At 48.5% G+C, this 20,283-nt stretch overlaps 2 protein-coding genes and 1 long non-coding RNA gene across 5 annotated transcripts in view; 2 read left to right on the forward strand and 1 right to left on the reverse strand.

Moving 5' to 3' along the window:
* The first annotated feature begins 1,526 nt into the window (after positions 1-1,526).
* On the forward strand, positions 1,527-10,842 carry LOC137856768 (uncharacterized). Of its 2 annotated transcripts, XR_011096766.1 has the most exons (5): positions 1,528-1,916; positions 4,193-4,220; positions 4,936-5,393; positions 5,497-5,690; positions 7,109-10,842. It is a non-coding gene; the product is annotated as an uncharacterized lncRNA (long non-coding RNA). The 2 variants fall into 2 exon arrangements; XR_011096765.1 differs by having other exon boundaries at positions 1,527-1,916; positions 4,936-5,690.
* On the reverse strand, positions 6,543-18,586 carry LOC137856763 (homeobox protein SIX4-like). Its single transcript, XM_068682467.1, has 3 exons — positions 17,034-18,586; positions 14,850-15,541; positions 6,543-12,360 (listed from the first exon to the last, which is right to left on the reverse strand). Exons 1-3 carry the CDS (start codon positions 18,215-18,217, stop codon positions 11,564-11,566), a joined length of 2,673 nt encoding a protein of 890 aa, XP_068538568.1. The 5' UTR covers positions 18,218-18,586; the 3' UTR covers positions 6,543-11,563.
* A 287-nt stretch (positions 18,587-18,873) lies between these two features.
* The window catches only part of MNAT1 (MNAT1 component of CDK activating kinase), a 120,434-nt gene continuing 119,024 nt past the window's right edge, over positions 18,874-20,283 (forward strand). For both annotated transcript variants that reach the window (XM_068682476.1, XM_068682475.1), the window contains exon 1: positions 18,874-19,034. In XM_068682476.1, coding sequence (XP_068538577.1) covers positions 18,946-19,034 — 89 coding nt within the window. In that variant the 5' untranslated portion in view covers positions 18,874-18,945. The remainder of the gene's footprint in view (positions 19,035-20,283) is intronic.

Consider the following 20,283-nt stretch of genomic DNA (forward strand, 5'->3'; position numbering starts at 1 on the left):
GTTAACAGCAGCTTGGGAGATAGCTACAGTTCAGACCACCTCAGAGTCAGACTGAAAATACGGAATAATCTGACTTTCCCTCCCTGCTCCCTCTTATTTTGTAAAAAATATAAGCATTTGGAAGATTTCAACCCCCATTGTAGTCAGGGCCAGAAGAAAAACATTGCTACCCTTTCAGCCAGGTTCAAACTACTGTTTTTGGCTAAAGCTTTAAAACTCAGAGTGAGCTGAGCAGCTCAGCATTTTTTCTTCTTGCAGCACGTTGTTATGTTGCAGCAAATAGAAATCCTGGAGTCAATTAAATTTGTCTTCAGGTCTCTACCTGGGAGAACGAACACTTCAGAGTTCTCCTAGAACAGGGTTTAAGGTGTTTGCTAATACGAGGCACATGATGAATGTCTCTCTCCTTTCCCACAACCCCTGAGGTTAGTCTTGTCTTCATTATCAGTGGTAACTCAGCTGAGAACCATTTGTTACAACTGGGAGCCATTTGCTCATGATGAACTGGTTTAAGGACAGGCACAGGATGCTCTGGAAATCCTGCCTGCTTTATACAGGGATGTAAATAGGAATTTTCTTGAGTTCCTTAAAAACAAACCTTGTATCAGAGGTGCTGATTTGAAGAAATACATTTGTATTTTTTTTTTTTTAATCTGTTTTTAGGCCGGTGAAATATTTGAGTTATACAGAGTTTTGTCAAAACTCATCTGGTACCTTTACTGATCAGACTACAACTGTCGAGGAAATTAACCCAGAATTTTATTTTTAAATGTATGCTTTTTCATTTTATTTGTAAAGTACCTGTTTGATATCCTGGTTTATTCTGTTGAAGTGCCTTGTGTCTTGTTAGCAACTCAAAGGTTCAGAAAGCATGAGGCTGGCCCTAAAAACATGACAACAGCTTTGAGATAAAATGCCTACACACAGCTAGGTGAATAAATGTAATAAACCAACATGTATGTGTAATATGGTTTGGAGGCCTTCAACACCTCCAATTTTTATTTTTTAAAAACCAGGAACATAATTCTTAAGTTGAGCAGGAAGCTGTGGCTGTAAAACCCCCCTTCCTACTTCCTCTCTCTCACCAGTTACTAAATATTGCAAATCTCATAAACTGTGAAAGTTGGCAAATCAGAACATGGCTTAGGATGGGGCTGAGGGCCAGGAGATTGGGAAATGTTATTACCTGGTTCATCAGTACCCGGTACATCAGTACCACGGAGCATCATCACTGAACGAGCTGCTGGGATTTGGTTTCTAGCAGGTACTAAGTGGGTTTCTCATATTCTGTCTTGCCAGTCTCACTGTTCTTGACGGCATGCCATGCTATTTGGGAAAGGAAGAGCTGTAAGGTATACTATGGCTTGTCAGTCATCAGCATTTTTATACTGCTCCATGCCTAAATGCACTGTGGAAATGCAGTCTGGGCAGAGCCACTATAGGATGGGTGGGAAATTGTTCTGAAGCTGTGCTGATCTCTTGGTTCCAGGTCAAAACACCAGGATCTATGTGTATATATATGTATATGTATATATAATCAGTATTTTCAGGAACACCCCAGACTTCGAAAGAGGGTGTGTGTGTTAAATACAGGAAATACACCCAGCTGAGGAAAACCTAGGAGGCACCAGTGTCACTGGTTGAGGACCCAGGGACTTGGTGGGGACATGCAGTGGGCACCTGGGCAGCAACAACTGGTCACCCAAATTGCAAATGGGGAACAGCTGGCTGCAGAGGTGGAGCAATGGGTTCTTAAAGGTGGTGGCCTGTGATAACAAGTGATATTAGGCTCTTGAGAAGGAGGTCTATGCTGTCCTGCATTATGTTCCTAACTGCTGAGCTCACTGGGCAGGAGACACTTCTGGACTCAGCTCTGGCAAAGCCTAAGCTGGCGTGCTGTCTCATTTTGTGCTTAGGTATGGCTTTTCTATTGCCTTCTAGTCTTATGAATCTCTGTTTATAGCAGCTGTTTATATCCCAGTCATATTGAGTTTATCATAGCTTTTTGAAAAGATTCTGAGAATTGAAAACAGTTAAGACATGAAATGTGTTTTGTACTGTATTTCTGGCCATCTGTAATGACAATTCTTTGTCTGTATGAGTATCATTCACCTGAACAAGTGTTGCTTTTGTAGCCTGAACTGTAAAAATCCAGATCTTTGGGAAGAAATTTGAAAGACACAGGAGCACTGCTGAGCTATGTATACACTGGCAATAATTGCTGCTATAACCAGACAGCAAATGTAAACCAAGAGCAACTGGTTAAGGAGTCTCATGTTCTGGGATGGAGGTTTTGCAGAAATGGGGTGAAGCTATTCTGCCTTGATATTCGGGCTAGCCCTGCCTTTAGATTGCATGAAAAAAAGAGGGGGGAACAAAAGGGGGGGAAAAAAAATCAGCGAAAAACCCACAAGCACAAAACCCAGTGGCTCTAAGGAGCTATTCCTAGAAGCAGAAGCCATCCAGATTTGAGCCTGGCACTGCTCTACCCCATAAATTGCAGCTGCAGTGAGGCAGGGGCTGTTCTCCAGCGGGTGCAAGGAGCCCGTGCCCGGTATGCACAGCACGCCCTGCTCCTGGGAGCGCTTCCAGGACAGCCGGAGTGGTCTTGATAAAGCAATACCTGGAAATAGGCTGCTGTCGGCATCCGGCTTCCAGGTACCCTTGTTTTTGGAACTGCTGGGTCTCTTGCCCAGTCCTTGTCCTCCTGGACACACTTAAGCGTGCTGTATTTCTTCAGCCTGGTGTGGGCTGCCTTTGGGACAAATTGGGGGGAGATAAAAACCTGCAAGTGATGCGGGATGCAGCAAGGCTGACTGCACACAGCTAGTTTAGAAGCTCTGGGAAGAACATTATTATATCCAAGAGAAGAAAAAAGGTTATAGAAGTCTTTAGGAAGCTAATGTCATTCCTAGCATACAGGAGAAATTAAAGTGGATATATAGATATATATTTTAAGTCTTAATCTGGTGAATGCTGACCGCATGCATACAGCACAACAAGCACTGCTTTTTGCCACAGGTGTGAGCTGTGCATTTGTATGTCCCTTGGATTTGTATGTCCCTTGCAAATGTCTTTAGGTTGGTATGTGCTGTGTTGCTTTCCACAACTGCCTATGATTCCCCTGCCTGCCCTCGTTTGCTCAGAGAGTGGTGAACAGCAAAATCCCTGCATCTTCCCAGGATGTGGGTAGGCTCTTAGCGGTCATTTCTTCTTGATTTATTATTTCTGCAACCACTGCAAGAGCAGGCGCAGCTGGGACTCCGGCTTAACCCACCTCACCTCCCGAGAGCATCTCTCCCTCTGCTCCTCGGGCTAGGTGGGAGCTGAAGGAAGCCTTTCCCAGGCCACCCTGACGTGGAAGCAAGGAGCTCTGGAGCACACCTCACCTCCACGGGATGATCCTCGCAGGAGCAGTTGCTCAGGAGCAGTTTGCAGGCTCCGTCTCTGTCCGGTTTCAGCGATTTGGGAAGTCCAGGGCCAGCCAATTTATCGTGAGGGCTTCGCTCGAGGCTTGCTGTCGGTTGGCATGGGCAGGCGGCTGTAAATAGTGAATAAATGAATGGAGCAGGCTCTGCTCTGGCATAAGCAGCAAGTCCTCCTGCTGCTTTCAGGGGGCATTGCATCAGAGCTGGATTTGGCTCCTCGGGAGGCGGCGTGAGCCAGTGGGCAAAGCAACAGGGGGAGGCAGAGACCTGGGTTTGCAACCCGCCTCTGCCACTGACTTCCAGCATCACCTTGGGCAAGTTATTTCTTCTCTCTGCCCTCGTCTTCCCTCCTCCCCAGCTTGCGTTTCTTTTGTTTCTGCGTGCTGTGAGCTCCTCAGGGGAGGGGCTGCGTTTTACAGCTGCGAGCGGTGTAAGGGACACGGCTACCCCGCTGAAATAATTGGATGTCAGTCTGCAGAGCAGGAAAGAAAATGGTGCTGTAGCATTCTTGGGTCCTTTTGGGTAATGTAAGATATATCGTAAAGCACTTTGGCTGCAACAACAAAGCTTATTGATCAGCCCAGAGCCTTCCAAATTGGGTCTTTCTGCCCGAGAAGTAGCAGGATGAAGAATTAAAGTACTTACACAGGAGAATATTGTACATGAGTTATTGAGTAACCATCAGCCCCGCGCCAGCGCTGCTTGATTTCTCTGGACTGTGTGCAACTTCTGAACATTTTATCTTTTTCCTTCTGCTTTTGCAGGCTCGTGCCAGCTTCTGCAGCATATAAAGTAGGTGCTATTTTTATTGAATCTGGCTTTAATGTAGTAGATTTTTCACACGTGTGTTGGTTTTTATTGTTGGTCTCATTCCTGAACTTTCTGGCACCTCCGAGTGTAAAGTCAGTTATGTGCACATTGTTTGGCAGATGAATTTCTATTTCTGGGAATCATTTTCCTTCTAAAATGTATTTCTATATTAAAAATGTGATCTGTATCCATAAGTGAGATATACTGTCCTGCGCCTCCAGCCCAAAGACTTCTGCAGCCAGAGGTCACCAAGGCAGGGGGATGCAGCCTCGCGAGGAGACCTCCGCTGTCCAAGCCGCAAGCACTTCTGTTAAGGTCTTGTTTTACTGACCCACTCTCTGCCTCCGAGCAGCAAAAATTCCCCTCTGATCTCGCAGGAGGGAAAACCCAGCCAGAAAGGGAGGATAAAAAGCACTGTCTTTCAGCGTTGCCTCCCTTCCCAGCTACTCTCCGTGCTAGATCAGAGCCTGTCTCGCCGAGCCCTACCGTCAGCCCGAGCACAGCTTTCTCCCAGCTGAGCTCCCTCCTGCATTGGCAGCCCCTGGTCCTCCCTCCAGCATCCCCCAGCCCCGCGTAAAAGGGTTTGGCTCCGGGAGCAGGCTGCCCACCCTTCGGAAGGTGCTGTCCCCCTTTCTCCATCTGCGCACAAGCTGCCAGGGAACAAGTAACCATGGCTGTGTGTGGTTTTCTCGCCTAGGGTGACCTGGAACACATCTGCAAAGCCCTCCAAAGTAGTAGGAATGTGCTCCGTTAGGACATGATTCATCCTGCATACCGCATGGGTGGCTGCTCAGGGAGAATTTTGACATTTGCATAGGCAGAGACTTTCCGCTTCTCGCTTGCCCTCCAACTCCTGCGCTCTGCCTGCTCAAGCAGGGGGGCTGCGGAGCCAGAAGGGATCTCCCTGAGCTGGAGCCGACCCGGCAGCAGTGGTTCTGTCCCACCACCTAAAAGGACAACGGTGAGCTCCAGGGGCAAGCTTAAGGCAAGAAGCTGCTCACTGAAGGATGGCTTCAGCCCCTTAGGTCCAAGCAAAGCCGTCCGGAGCTGCTGTCCAGGGATCGATCAGGTATTTGGGAACTGCAGCCAGCCCCCACGGGCAGGAAAATATTATTACAGTCCTACCACTCAGGGAAAACCTGTGCCATGCCAAAAGTAAGTGATACGGACAGGACTGAGTCACACACGCTGTGTCTGGGAAGGAAAAGGAGTTGGGCAACAGCACAGTTGTCTCTTTTTACCTTTGGGCTGCTCCCAGGTAAGTGGCTTTATCTCAGCAGCTGCAGTGTGAGCGGACTGAACCGCAGGCCAGCGAGGGACGGTGATGCTCTCGAGTTTGGGAGGCTGCTCGCTGCCTTTCACTACCCAACTGTGACCAGCGGTGCTTGCGGAGTGAGCAAGACGTGTGCCACTGCTGGATAAATGGGAAAGACGCAGGAATTGTGACTTAAGGTGAGGAAAGGTAAGGGCTTGGTGACCGAAAATGTGATAGCTACACCCAACTGGATCTGAACTCTTGGGGAAAAAAAAAAAAATCTTGCAGACCTCATCTTGCTTCTTGGGGCCAAATGCAATTTAAGGGGTGGAAATGTGTAATGGATCTGTAATGGGTATACGGATTCAGTAAGGGAAACAATAAGGATGTACAACTTAGCTTGAACTTTGTGCTGCTCACTTTGGCATCAAAACAGCATCTGGGCAATCCTAGCTCTTGGTGCAGGGATTATTATTTTTTAAATTATTTTTAAGATACTTCATTTAAATCCTTAAGTGTTGAGGGTAAAGAATAAATTTCAGGCTGTTCTCTAAAGTCTGCCCAAGCCAGGTCTGGTACTAAGTGCAATGTTCTAAAGAATGTTTTCAACAAATTTAGTAAGTAGGGATTTACCTATCCAGAAAGAAACCCTGATACAGAAAGTGACCCACTGCCAAGAAAGCTGTGAGTAAATACTGACCAGTCCTAAGCAGTGTGTGGAATTTATTGCAGTAGTATTTTCTTAATTACAGTATAAATTTGGTTTGAGACACAGATTTAATGCCTAGAAATAGATTTGTTTTTTTTTTTAATGTAATATTTTAGAAGCCACGTTAGGGTCTGAAAAAAAAAACGTTCAAGTCAACAGAAACCCTCATTCTAGCTTAGGGAGGCTTCAGATCAACTCTGTGAGCAGCACAGGCGTTCACAGTTGCCATCACCCTCACAGTGAGTCACCAACAGCAAAGTTGCTACTTTAGATTGCTCTTTTAACACAAAATTCAAAGCCCTCAGATATTGTATCTAAAGAGAAATATTTACACAAGATGTGTATAAATATAAAGTTTATTCAGTATAGTGTTTAGAAAAATAAGTTCACATCATCTCAGAATACAAATAAAACACTTAATTGTCCAGGCACAAACCCCTATTACAGTACAACAAACATACATACTTTAGATCTCTTTGGTTGGGTAATTAAGCACAGCTACGTTTGATGATACACTCTGGGTCGGCATCATCTAACAGTGCAGTAAAGACTTCTGATTATTCCCTCCTCTAATGCGTACATTCCGCTTAAATTTCTTATTTGTTGTAAGGCACAATAAACCCATATCACAGAAATAACTGGTTAGTTCTGGACAAACAGTACATGCAGCAAAAGAACAAACATCCTCTGAACGTGAATCCCGAAAGTCAGGAGATTCACCCTCCTCCTTGAGTTCAGAAATGTAAGAAGCTAGTTTTAAATTATATGAAACATACAAGTAAGATATAAAATCCTTCAAGATAATAACTGCTAGGAGATACAGGAAGACTTCAGGTCTCCTTGCTTGTAAAATGTCATTGATTTTGTTTCTGGACTTACTAGAATTATTATTTTTCATGATTTGAGATGCTGCTTGACCACAAACACTACAGGATTCATGCCCCTGGGAGTTCTGCACATTTGTTTCGTGTGAAACCGGAGGGGTGCACCCCGTTGGCTGTTCGTCTGTCCTTGGTAAGAAAAGTGCACAGGCACTGGAAATCTACATACAGGAAAAGTTCCTGTGCACATGGGGCCAAATTCTGCCTCGCTTAATTTAACTGACCACGGTTATTGCAGTGAATCTCCCCATTATTGTCATTAATCTTGATAATGACAACTCTAAAGATGCTTCCAGGCTTACTTCTGGGGAAAATAGCTTTCTGAATGCGTCTTCCTGAATCCACAGGCAGGGTAAAGCAATAAATGGAAAGAGGTATATGCTTGGATAGATGGTTGCTGTTCAGTTATAACTGTCTGAGTATCAGCCTAGTGAACCGCTTCGTGCTGCCACTGCGTACCGGGCCAAATCCGTCCCTGATCCAACTCCAGTGAAATGCATGGACCACATTCTCAGCTGGGGTGAAATGACATTAGTCAGTGGAACTGTGCTCGTTTGTCCCAGCCGAGGACCTGGCCGATAGATGCCCACCGTTTATGTGGCTGAAATGTCCTTTTAGGTAAGACCACAGGAATAATGCTGCAAATAGTCCAGACAGAGCATGTGATTCGGTACATTTCTGGTTCTCTGCAAAAGTCTGGGTGAAATAGAGGCAGCTTTAATTAAAAGTAGTAAAGAACAAAGACTTTTTTTTTTTTAACGTTCATGCTTTGTAGGAATTTGGTTAAACTTTAAGCATATCTTTCCAAGCCGAGTCTGGGACCAGAAAAGTAGTAGAATTTGGCAACGTTTCCTGTAAGATTTCCAGTGGACTTACAAGTTACAAACATACGTGAAGTTGAAATGATCCTTTATTCTCATCCGTAACAGGGAGGGAGGAGAAGTATTTACGCAGGATAGACAGAGTTTCCACTTAAACAGAACAGGGTAACAGGGACTGTCTGTGAGATTCAGGATGCTCACTGCCATTAATGCACGTGGGAGATGAGCATCCGTATCTCCTAAACACCACGTAAAATCCTCAGTCAGGAAACAGTGGAGCAATGCCTTATTTACAGCAGCTGAAGATCTGGCCCCAGATGCTGCTCGGGGCTTTGTGTACTGTCTCGGTAGGGCCGTTAGCTTTCTTGCTTGAGGGCCACAAAACCCAACCCTTAATTTACAGTAGGAGGAAAACTACCATTTAAATATCTATTTTAAAAACACTGTACCGTGCAATGAGTCTTTATATTGTGCATATGTACCTGCAGAAAACATGAGGTTACACCTACATCATCTGGAGGGAATGACACTTATTTTCAGTGGGAGAAAGAAAGAGAAAAACCTAGTAACAAAATAAGTTACTCGATATCTGGAAGACAAATAGATTAATCTTACTTTGTCCCAAACCGCTGCTTTTACGTACATCCTCCGTTCCCCCAAAGGAATGGGAGGTTTCCTATTTGAAGTACCAGACACTCCAAGATACGCACCACTGTAACAACACGCACAGTTTTTACATCAACTGTGCTGCAAAGCCATGGGATTCAGAGCCTCAGTAACACAATGAATGCAAAGGAGGAAAAAAAAAAAAAAGTAATGTACTGGCGTAACACCACAGTCTTTTCATTTATGGGACCTGATTGCTTCAACAACTGACAGAGTGCTCTGAAGTATTCTCTAGCTTGCCTTTAAACATAATCCGAGCTTCACAGACCAAATGTCAAGCCCTGAACAACCCCTTCAGAGCCACGCACAGCTCTCGCTCCATGCACACGTTCTCCATTAATGCGACAACACAGGGTCCTTCCAATTTTCCAAACAGTTGATCAATTTATGCAACGCAGATATGGCTACTGTGACCATCATCATCTTGGTTTTACAGGTGAAGAAGAGGGGGGGAGCACAGTGTCCGTGCTGGAGCCCAGCAAGGTACTCAGATAAACCCCCAGAGCAGAGAGGAGAGCTCTGGACTATCCAATTCCCTGCTCACACAGAGATCCCCTGAGCGTCAAGGAAGTTGTGCCAGGGGAACATACAGCTCCATGTTCTGCTTGTGATAATCTCCACTTTAAAGCGCCTGCCTTGGGCACCCTTTTTGCTTGGGTGCATGTGGGGACAGCCAACTGCTTATGGGCTGCTGCTGTTTGCAAGGCACTGCTGACTCCTTAGAGCTGCACAGTGCATGCCTTGCACGCTTGCTCTTCCCTTTCTCTGCACTTTTCCCTGCAACCCCAGACTCTCTGGCTCATGGTGTAAAACTACAGCGCTCACCAGCAGAGCTCAGCTTGGAGATTTCACAAAATACCTTGCAAAACATGCTGCTTTGGATATAGTGCAAAACAACAGCCAGGATGTCCATGCCTTCGGTCCTTAAAGTCTTTCCATGGAACCAGGTAAAAACCAAGACAGAAACAGACTGGGATGTGCTACCTCTGTTCTCTTTCCTTTCAATTTTGTTTTTTTTTTTTGTCCTTTACGAGTGTTTTTTTGTCTTGGGCCTGATGCGGAGCCCACGGAAGTGTATGAAAAACGTTCCCATTGCTTTCCAAAGGCTCCGGACCAGGCCCCCGGTGAGGATGAATACATGCCTTAGCTACTGTATATATTCACATTAGAATAAGAGATACAAATAAAACAGAAACACAAAGACTAACAGCATGTCATTTTTATACACCTGTAGTATTATTATTATTCTCTTAAAGCTTAAGGATGTGCTTTTCCATGCTACAAAAATTCCTCTGGAGGAAAGGCGAAATGTGTTCCACCTGCCTCGAGCCTGCCTGCTCCTGCTGCCCCGGCGGAGGGGCGAAGAGGGAGGGACCTGTTGGGCAGCTGCAGCCCCCACCGTCAGCCCCCGCGCTGCTTATTCTGGAAGGATACATAAATACACGCTTAAGTGCACTCCTGGATGGGGGCCTGCTTGCTGAAGAGCAGCTGAAACTCTCCCACATGGGCTGGTTGGCCAAGGGGGCCGTGTAAACACGGGACTCCCCTCCCTGGCCCGCCCAGCCAACCTTTCACACTCATCTGCCCCAGGCAGGAGCCAAGATCTTTCCCTCCACACGGCTGTGCTGCCCGTGGGCCCTCCACTGACTCCTCCTGCCCAGCTTACGCGGCGCAGAGAACCTATCTTTGGCTCCCTGCACCGCTGGTAAATGTCACCCACCACGACCAAAAGACTTTAACTCTTTCTTCTTACTCGTGCAAGTAGGGGCACTGAAGTCAGCAGGTCTACTTGCAAAAGTAAGGCATCAGGATTTGGCCCTGAGGACGGATATTTGCAAGTCAGTGTTTGTATTCCTCCTGCTACTGTGCTTTAGTAACAAAGATAAGGCCACTAGGAAGAAAGGCACATGGAATTCTGTAAAAAATACACAAAAAAAAAAAGGTTCAACTAATTTGCAAATTACTAACAAAACAAACAAAAAACCCCTGAACACAAAGACAGAGGGGGTAGAGACAAGGACCTCCTGGGTTTGTGAGACTGGGAGCTCATCTTCTAGCTTCAGTGTGATTAACATTTTACTTTTACAGTCTATTGCTTGAAAAACTACAAAAAAAGTAAAACCTTGTCAGAAATAACTACGTTTACTTCCTGCTCAAACAATAAAAATAAATTAAACAGCCAGAAAACGTTTTCCTTTTCAATGCACTGTGTCTAAAGTAAAAGGGAACATAAACCATAAATAAAATCCATTGTACTAATTTAAAAAAAAAAGTCTCCTTTATAAGAACTGAAACAATATTTACATTCATACTGGAGAGAAAGCTTCTGAGTTGCATAATTAGAGTTTCAGATGATGCTTTTCTGGTGCACTGACAAAATGCTAGCTGTAGCATTTAGAAACCTGTAAGTGTTTGATGCGAGATTTTTGGTATGAACACAAGTCTGCTGGAAAAAAGCAAACACACCAGTAACAAGATTATTCATGATTTTGTTTCGTTTCTTAACCTCAGACAACAAAAAAGTGGCCTGTGAGGTATCGTCTAGAGTTCTTAAAAATTTTTCAATGCCCATGGACTAGAAGTAAACAGCGAAAATGACTGCATCGTTTCTACCTTTTCAGAGCGAGATTTTTGTTTTCTACCTAATGTTAGGAGTGTATACTTACTGTTGAGAGCATGTTGTACTATGGAGAGTCTACTTAAATTATCAGCGGAGTAGCAGTTAGCCAAACCTGTACCCATTCGTTTGGTACTTCCCCTGGCGTTTCCTTTCTCCTTTAATCTGCTTAAAAGAGAATACTGCATGCAAACCAAGTGCGGCAACCTAATTCCATTGCCGGAGATTCCTCTGTACATTAATTCAGACCATGTAAATGTTCTTCTATTTTCTTTAAATGAAAAAAAAAAAAACAAACACAACCAAACACCCCTCTTGGTGCTTGTTAGGGCCTCAACAGGAGACTTATCTAGTGAAACAGAAAGCAAAAAAAAAATTACAAGTCTTGCATATCTTCATCCATCTGAACTGTCTGCAGTTTGGCAAGCTCCTTTTTGTCCGTTTCCAGTTCTTCACAAACCGTGTCAACCATGTTACTCATAACATATTTGGATTTTGAATCCAGCATCATTAAGTTGCCAGTTGACTTACTTTCCGAATTAGGCAAGAAATTCTCCTTGACATCGGGTACAGCTTGCAGAACCAACCTGTGCTCTCTGACAAAATCTTGATGTACTTGTGCAGACGGGTGGCTGACACGGTCTCCGGTTGCAGAAACTATTTCTCCAAGTGCGGGCTGTGCTGTAGAAATGGACAAGAGATCTTGACTGGTAATGAGCGAACAGTTCTGAAGGGTTGCATAGTTAGTGTTGCTGATAGATATCACGGTAGAGGTACTGGTTACAGGCGATGACATGGACTGGCTCTCTGAGATACCAGAGTTCAGTTCTGCAGCATTTAAAAGAGTGGGTGGTGTGAGGGAAAAATTATGTGAGGGCGTTACATTCACTAACGAGGAGGCCAGGTACTGGAGTCCTCCGCTGGATATATTTTCAGAAGACATGTTTACGTTTAGTTGCGTGTTCTGACTGACCGGCATTAACTGAGAAAACACAAGGCTTCTCTCCAGTCCTTCTTGCTTAGCAGATCCTACCGTCTGACCTGAATTGGGAACTGTATAAACGACCGCGCTTGGAGTGAGGGGGCTGAAGAAAACCTTTCCTTGTTGCACCGTTGAAGAGTCGCTCGTAAAAGTTCCCCCATCAGATGTGCTAGGATTTACTGAAACGTTACCTAGGGAGAGGGAAGCAAAAGAGAGGAAAATACAGATTACAGTTGGCAGGGAGCTCTGCAGTCATTTTCTTAAGACACTTTGGTCCTCTTATCTTTGAGGTATGTACATATGCCAATATTTCATGCAACATAGAACAGCATTGCTTATAACAGGTGAGAGAAAATTTGGTATGAAGAAATAAAAGCTTCTGTTAATAGAAACCGCTTCTAGAAAGAAAAAAAAAAATGGTTCTGGTATATTAGGTCTCTTTCAGGCTCTCATTAAGGGGCAAACAGTCCCTAGCCACGTGATTAAAATGAACGTGCTTTGGCCCTCGCTAGTTGCCACCACTCAATTTCTATCTAAGAATAGCAGCATGAAAAGCTATTAAAGATAGTTCGGTGACAGACTCCAACTTGTGTGTGGGAAACCGTAGACACGTCACATAGAACACGCTATTGCTGGGCAGAATCTACCTGAGTAACCTGCAGGGAAAAGTTCAAACAGCAGCTCCTACCAGGCTGCCTCTGTAGTCAGTCAGGCATTTAGATGCGGTGCCGTTCACCTTGCTTCATCGCCTATTTCTAGAAGCCTCACCCCACTCTAGCCACCAAACGGTGTAAAGCCACCCAGCGAGCAGCTACCCTGTCAGAAAGCCATGGGACTGCTCACACGATGTCCCAGCTAACCAGGGCAAGAACAGGTGGCCAGCCAAGACCTGAAGCTGGTTTCACTGGGCATGCCTTCTTAGTTGTTGTTAGGACCATTCCTAAAATAAGATATGCTGGCTCTTGGGACAGGGCTTCACTTTAAACACCTCTCTTTCTCAAAAGCTCTTTAATAATTATATTTAAGAGAGTACAATTGGAGATACCTCAATTTTTTTTAACAGCACTGAAGGTGCATCTCACCAGGGGAATAGTTTAGGTCCTTGTTTATTTCCATTAATCAATCGTGATGATTTTTTGAAAGATTTACTCATATGTGTAAACCAGGAGAATAAAGTGAGGCAACCTGGCAATAACGTATCATTTACTGCAGCTTACTTAAAACAGTCCGCAATGCACTTCACTTGGAACGTGCAGCAAGCTATCCATCCTTCTCATGTTAAAAAAAGAGAGAAATCAAAGCAGCAAACCAGCTCTCTTGACTTTTCTCTGCACCAGACTAGACATATGGTGGATCAGTCTCTGGTGGGAATTGGTATTTTCAACACTGGGGAAAAATCTTCAGTGCATGGCTTATTACGCCCTGATTGTCCCATATTAAGGGACAGAACTTTCTTTCTCAGCTCTGCTGGCTGTCAGCTTATACCTTGGAGCATGTGGATTAAACAGCTTTTGTAATTACAGGTGGTATTCAGACCAAATGTCTGATGCTTTCTAATCTTGGTTAAACTAATTACCAGTAATTTCCAGTGACTGTAAGTGCCACATTTTAGGATTTTGTAATTTTGTACCCATTTAAAGTGTGTCTGTACAGCTTCAGCATTCCTATGTTATTTTAACAGCAACAGCAATTAACTCCCTGCACACATTTGACTGAAACAAGCTAATGAGAGCACCACTTGATTTTCATTGTAGTGCTCCTGGAACTACAGCAATTCATTCAAGTTTAATCATTTTCATAACCAAAGATACAGTGGTTAATAAGTAACAACGCTTTCCAGTTCTGCTTTATAACTGACCTGCTTCAAAATAACAATCCAGAGCTGGAGTTGCATTCCCTACGATTCTTCCTCCCTGGCCAGAAGCTTCACTCTATGGTATGTTAAGACAAACTCTAAAACAAACTCGGGGAGGAGCCTGCACACTTGGCATGTGAACCTGCGATGACATATTTCCCTTGGACTGAGGGCAGTTCTATCCAAATACCCTTGCATTTTGTATCTACAAGCTATTACATACTCCTATTGTTTCCCTGCAGTTTAATCGTTCTTAATTATAGGACAGAAAGCGTATGAGTGTAACTGCTTGGTCTTGTTGTGTCTATAGTCATTTAAAATTTATTTATGAAATGGTTTGGTTAAAAAAAACAGCACACAAGACAACCACCACAAGAACAACAACGGTAACAGCTTCCAGCTGCAGCAGTTTTCATTTTTATAAACTTTCTCATTAAAAAAAATTCAACAGCAAATGGGGAATATTTTGAATTACTGAAACGTGTAAAATTGACAAACATTTGTAAAGATTAATACCATGGGCTTCAGAGAACAGTACGAGATAAAAAGAGTGTAAAACACCAGATTTCCTTCCCTGCTCTTGGTAAAGAAGCTCGGTTCTCATGTAATATGTAATTATGCTCCTACCCAGGAGCATAATCCACAGAGAAGGATGCGGGACACATTATAAAGGAACGCAAAACAGTACTTGATGTACTGTGCGCAGCTGGGGCCAAGGTACAATGATGGTACATCAGAGGAAAAGTATTATAGGTCCTGAAATACGAGGTGTGCCCAACCCCCATTTTCTCTTGTAGCTTTCCCTGTAACAAACAAAACTTTTACCTTGTGAAGCTGCCACAGAAACAGGAGGCAGCTGCAGAGAAGAAAAACCGATGCTTCCGTTCAGCAGCTGGCCATTTGTTCCTGAATTAGGGATCTGGACAATGCCATACTGGTTTATTTGGACAGGAGCAGTAAAAGTAACTACAGAGCCTCCATCTTGGGAAGCAACAGTTTCTACGCTTTCCCTTTTCACTTCTGAGCTTGGTATCAATCCTGGGAATGAGACCGGTATGTTGCTGGGGCTGAAAGTGGCGGCTGCTGCTGTGTTAGGGACTGAAGCCTGAAGGAGTTTGAAGTCCTTAACATCTTCTGAAGATGACGACAATATGTCAGTAATGGATACCCCGTTGCTCACAACGCTCGAAGTGGTTTTGGGTGAATTTAAAGTTACTGTCTGGGAAGCCCCCACACTGAGTCCATTGAGAATTACACCATTGGGTCCCTGAAGAAAAGAGCTACCATTGAGAAAGACAGGAGAAGTACTGGCAGGCACAAGGTTTCCATTCAACAAGACACCAGATGAGCTCAAGGCTATTTTAGTGTTTCCAAGCTGCTGCATGTACACAGGCTCCATGTGGCTGGGAAGGCTGAGGCTGGTAACTCCATCGGACGAGCTGGAGAGCGGATGTGGAGATAAATCCTCCTGCCCCTTACTGGATTCATCTTCCGTGCTAGGGTTGCCGTCTGACTCGCTAGGGGAAGAGATGGAGAGATGACATTGCATTACCACGGCACACCAGTGAGCTCTGGACCAAAGGAGACGCCTTGCTTTGATACGGGTTGGAGGAGTTTGTCCAAATCGCTTTTATTTCATATGCTTTGCCTCAAAGCGTGTTTTAAAAGCAGCCTGAGATCGAGGCAAGGATTTCTTAGACCAGAACACACCAAAACCGCCCACCGGCCGGCGTGAAACTTTACAGACTGCATTACAGCCTTGTAAACAGACCCCCCCTCGGCCGCCCGCTACCCCAAACAACCTGGGGGTGACCGCCTCGGGCCCACCACCCCAAGAAAGGGGGCGGCACGTGTGAGAGCAACCCGGCGGCCCCGGGAGCAGCCATTTGGGAACTTGCTCCGTGGCAGCCTGGGGAGGTAGAGGCAGGCCAGGAAGCTCCAGCCCGACCCTCCCGAGCTCCGCAGGCAGCGCCGGAGGCCCACGGGCGGCGGGGGAGGCCCTGCCTCAGCCAAGGGGGGGGCTGAGGGGGACCCGCAGAGCCCCTCCTGCCGGAGCAGCGCCTATTTTTTTTTTTTTTTTTTTGCTGACTTGTCCGCCCGGGCTCGCATTTTTTTGGCTGCTCCCTCCCTTCCCCCTCCGCCCTTTGATGTGTCCCGAGGAGAGGGGGCCGCGGCTGCACAATCGCGCCCTTGGTTGAGAAATGCCTTGGGGCCCTTCTCGCTGCTGCCGCTGCTTTTTTTTTTTTTTGCCTTTTTTTTTTCTCCCTTCTCTTTCCTCCTCCTTTCCCCGCTCTTTTCTTTCTCTTTCTCCCTCCCCTCCGAGGGAGGGCAGAGCCGCGGAGGTCACCTCCACCTGCCCGCCTCAGCCCCGGCCGCTCCGACACCGACACCGGGGAGAGGGAGCGGGGGGGGGGGCACCGGGATAAAAGTTTCCCCTTCCCCGAGCCGAACCGAGAGAAGCTCCCGATCCCCAGGGGGGGCTGCTCGGAGGCCCCGAGGCCCATTTCGGTTTCTCTCAGACCGGGCCCGGCCCCGTTTTTCCTCCCCCCCCCCCCCACCAACCCCCGGCTCTTGAAACCCGAGCCCGGCCCGCTCCCGAGTCAGGTTTCAAAACAGAGCGGGACCCCACACCCCCGCGCGTCAATGATTAACTCTGTCAGGCGCAATCGTTAAATAAAAACAACGAGGAAACAAACAGCGTGTGTGTGTGTGTGTGTGTGTCCCTCTTCTCCTCGTCCTTCCACACCCCCCCCCAGGGGCTGGGGAGGGGGGGGGCCCGGAGGAGAAGTTCTCCTTGTGGCCGCCTCCCCGCGGGGCTGGGCGGGCGTGGGGGGGAGCGGGGAGGGGGGGAAGGAGGGGAGGCCGGGGCACGGCGAAGGTAAGCGCCATGTTTGCGAAGGGAAGAAAGAGCCGGGAAAAGGGAAGGCGGCGAGATGGGGGGCGGGGAAGTGAAGGGGGGGGAAAAAAAAGAAAAAAAAAAAAAAAAGAAAGAAAAAAGTTTGCGCTCACCTCTTGGACTGCGTCTCCGAAGGGTTGCGGTCCCGCTGCCTGCGGTTCTTGAACCAGTTGCTGACCTGGGTGAGGGACAGCCCGGTGATCTTGGCCAGGTTGCGCTTCTCGGCCGGCGAGGGGTAGCGGTTCTGCTTGTAGAGCTCCTTGAGCGCGTTGCGGGACTTCTCCTTGAAGCAGTACACCGTCTCCTCGCCGTCCCAGATCGTCCTGGGCAGAGGGTATTTCCTCCGCAGCCTGTACTTGTCCACCGCCCCCAGGGGTCTGCCCCGGGCTCGCTCCGCCTCGGTGTAGCGAGCTTTGTACCAGAGCTCCTGCAGCAGCGGGTGGTTGGACGAGTCGAAGTTGTGGCTCTCCAGGATGCTGTAGAGCTCGGCGTAGATGCCCTGGTGGAAAGCCACCAGCGCCCGGGCTTTCATCAGGCTCTCGTTGCCACGTAGCAGATCGCTTGGGGGCAAAGACCACAGGAACCTGGCCAGGCGGTCCAGGTTCCCACCTTGCTGCAGCGCCTCGCACACGCAGGCGACGTGGTCCGGGGAGAAAGCCAGGGGGGTCTGCGAGGAAGACGACGACGAGGAGGACGACGAGGACGAGGAGGAGGACGACGAGGAGGAGGAGGAGGAGGAAGGCGAGGCGGCGGCCGCAGCGTGGTGGTTCCTGGCCAGGAGCTCGGTGTGGAGCAGGACCTGCTCGGCGGCCGCCTCCTCCCCGCCGTGCTCCATGGGGAACGGGGCGGCGGCGGCGGGGGGGGGCGGCGGCGCCGCGGGGTTCAGGGCTCCCGCCGCCGCCCCGTCGGGGGGCACGGCTTCGGAGAGCATTTCCATCACATTTTCCTGCTTGATCTCCACCGCGCTCGTGATCTCGGCCGTGGGGGAGGCAGAAGACATGGTTTGTTTTCCTTGTTTTTTTTTTTTCTCCTCTCCCCCCCTTTTTTTTTTTTTTTTTTTTCCTCTTTGCAAAGTCCACTCCTCCTCCTCCTCCTCCTCCACCTCCTCCTCCTCCTCCTTTCGGCCGGCTGCTAGCCGATCAGGTTTCCTCCCGGCCACGCACCGACCATTAACGACCGCTGCCGTGGCCAAGCCGTGCAATCGGGCTCCGCTCCGCCGCTCCCCCCAGCGTGACTCCCGGCCCCGCCGCAACACTATAAGGCCCCGCCGCCCGCTGCCCCGGCCGCGCCCGCCCATTGGCTGAGCCGCCGCCAGGGGGCGGGGCCTCCCGCGTCCCCATGGCAACCGTCAATCAAACGGCCCCGCTCCCCCCTCCCTCCTCCCTCCCCCCCCCCTCCCTTCTCCCTCCTCCTCCTCCTCCTCACGGGCACCTCCACCTGGAGCCCCGCGGGCGGAGCGAGGGAGAAGGCGTTAAAAAGGAGTGAAAAGGGAGAAGAAACGGAATAATAATTAAAAAAAAAAGGACCAAAAGAAATGAGAAATAAAAAAATACAAAATAATAAAGATGTGGAACCGCTCGCGGAGATGAAAAGCGAGGGCGCCTCAGGCGGCGCTGCCCCGCCGGGCTGGGGCTCGCCTCAGCCCGCTGCTGGCTGCCCCTTCACCCCCTTCACCCCCTTCACCCCCTTCACCCCTTTCACCCCCCGTTATCCCCCATTCCCCTCCCGCTTCACCCCCCCCCCCACCCCCCAAGTTACACCCGGAGCTGCCCCGCCCGGCCCCGTCCCAGCCGTGCGGGGCAGGTGCTGCCCGCGGCGGCTCGTACCTGCCCGGCCCGGCGGGGCTGCTGGGGGCCGGGGAAGGCGAGGCAAAGCCGGGCAGAGCCGGGCAGAGCCGGGCGGAACGCGCTAGGGAGGCGGGAGGGGCCGGCGGGGCCCTTTGGTAGCGGCACCGGGCGGCGGAAGGCGGAAGGGAAGGAGCTGAGGGGGTGTGGGGGGAAGGGGGGGGGGGAGGCGGCGGCGGCCATGGACGACCAGGGCTGCCCGCGGTGTAAAACCACCAAGTACCGCAACCCGTCCCTCAAGCTCATGGTCAACGTCTGCGGACACACGCTGTGAGTGCCCGGCCGCGGGGCTGCCTCACGGAGCGGGGCACAGCCCGATGGGGTCCGGCTGGGAGCCGCCGCCGGGCCCGGGGGGGGGTTGTGAGGGGTTTGTGAGGGGCTGTGAGGGGCTGAGGGGGCTGTGAGGGGCGCTGAGGAGCGTTGAGAGGCTGTGGGGGGCTGTGAGGGGCTGTGGAGGGCGTTAAGGAGCTGTGGGGTTTGTGAAGGGTTTGTGGGGGACGGTGAGGTGCTGTGAGGGGTTTGTGAGGGGCGTTGAGGAGCTGTGAGGAGCATTGGGGGGCTGTGAGGCATCTGTGGGGGGGTATTGAGGGGCTGTGGGGGGGTTGAAGAGCGTTGAGGGGTTTGTGAGGGTCTGTGAGGGGTCTGTGAGGGTCTGTGAGTCTCAGGAAACACTGCAGAGTGTGAGGGTGCAGGATCGAGAAAGAAAGATAAAAGCTTCATGGTTAAACAAATGGTGTGTTCAGTGCTGTGCTTGGATAATTAAGAAATCCTAATCTATCTACCTGTGTCCTTACTGGTGCGTCAGTTCTCCTAATGAACGGTGCTCTCTCTGAAGGGTTGGTGCAGCTTTAAATATTGGAGAAGCCTCTTCTGAGCTGGTGCCGCCTGCGTTGTTTGCTCCTTACCTTATCTCTTGTAGCAGCAGGGTTGGGAGCACTTCTTTCTGCTTTTCCCCAAAGATGAGTGCTTGTATCAGCTGCAGCCAGCAGTGGGAATTAGCTCAGTAACGTGTCTGCATTCATTCACCTTTGGATCTGGAGATCTTTCTGCTTTTCCACGTAAATTCTAAAGGCGCTGTTCAAGTTCTTTCTAGGTTTATGTGATAGAAGCCTCCCCCTGCAGTAGCAGCCCTTTCTTTTTGTTGTCTCTTCGTCTTTCCCATGACATTTATGTTGAGATGCTTGTTTTTAAACCACGCGTGAATTACATTTAAAAGACAGCCTGAAACCTTTACTTAACCCTATGTGCTCACCCACTGTAAGCGATCAGCAAGAAGGAACTGGATTGTAACAGAGGACGTGCGTATGTATATACAGTTGTGAAATAAAGGGTTAGCTTTAATGCAGTTCCCCAATCCTGTCTTCTGTGGCCACGAAGCACTTGCACTGCCGCCAGGGAAGGCACGCGGGAGAGCAGCAGATGCTCCCCGGGTCGTGCTGTTGTAGGAGGGGAGCAGCAGGAGTGCCCCTTTGGTGGCAGCGGTGCTGGCTGTGTGGAAGTGCAGCGTTAGCTGGACTTC

This window comes from Anas acuta, chromosome 5 (assembly GCF_963932015.1).
Source record: "Anas acuta chromosome 5, bAnaAcu1.1, whole genome shotgun sequence".
Lineage (NCBI taxonomy): Eukaryota > Metazoa > Chordata > Aves > Anseriformes > Anatidae > Anas > Anas acuta.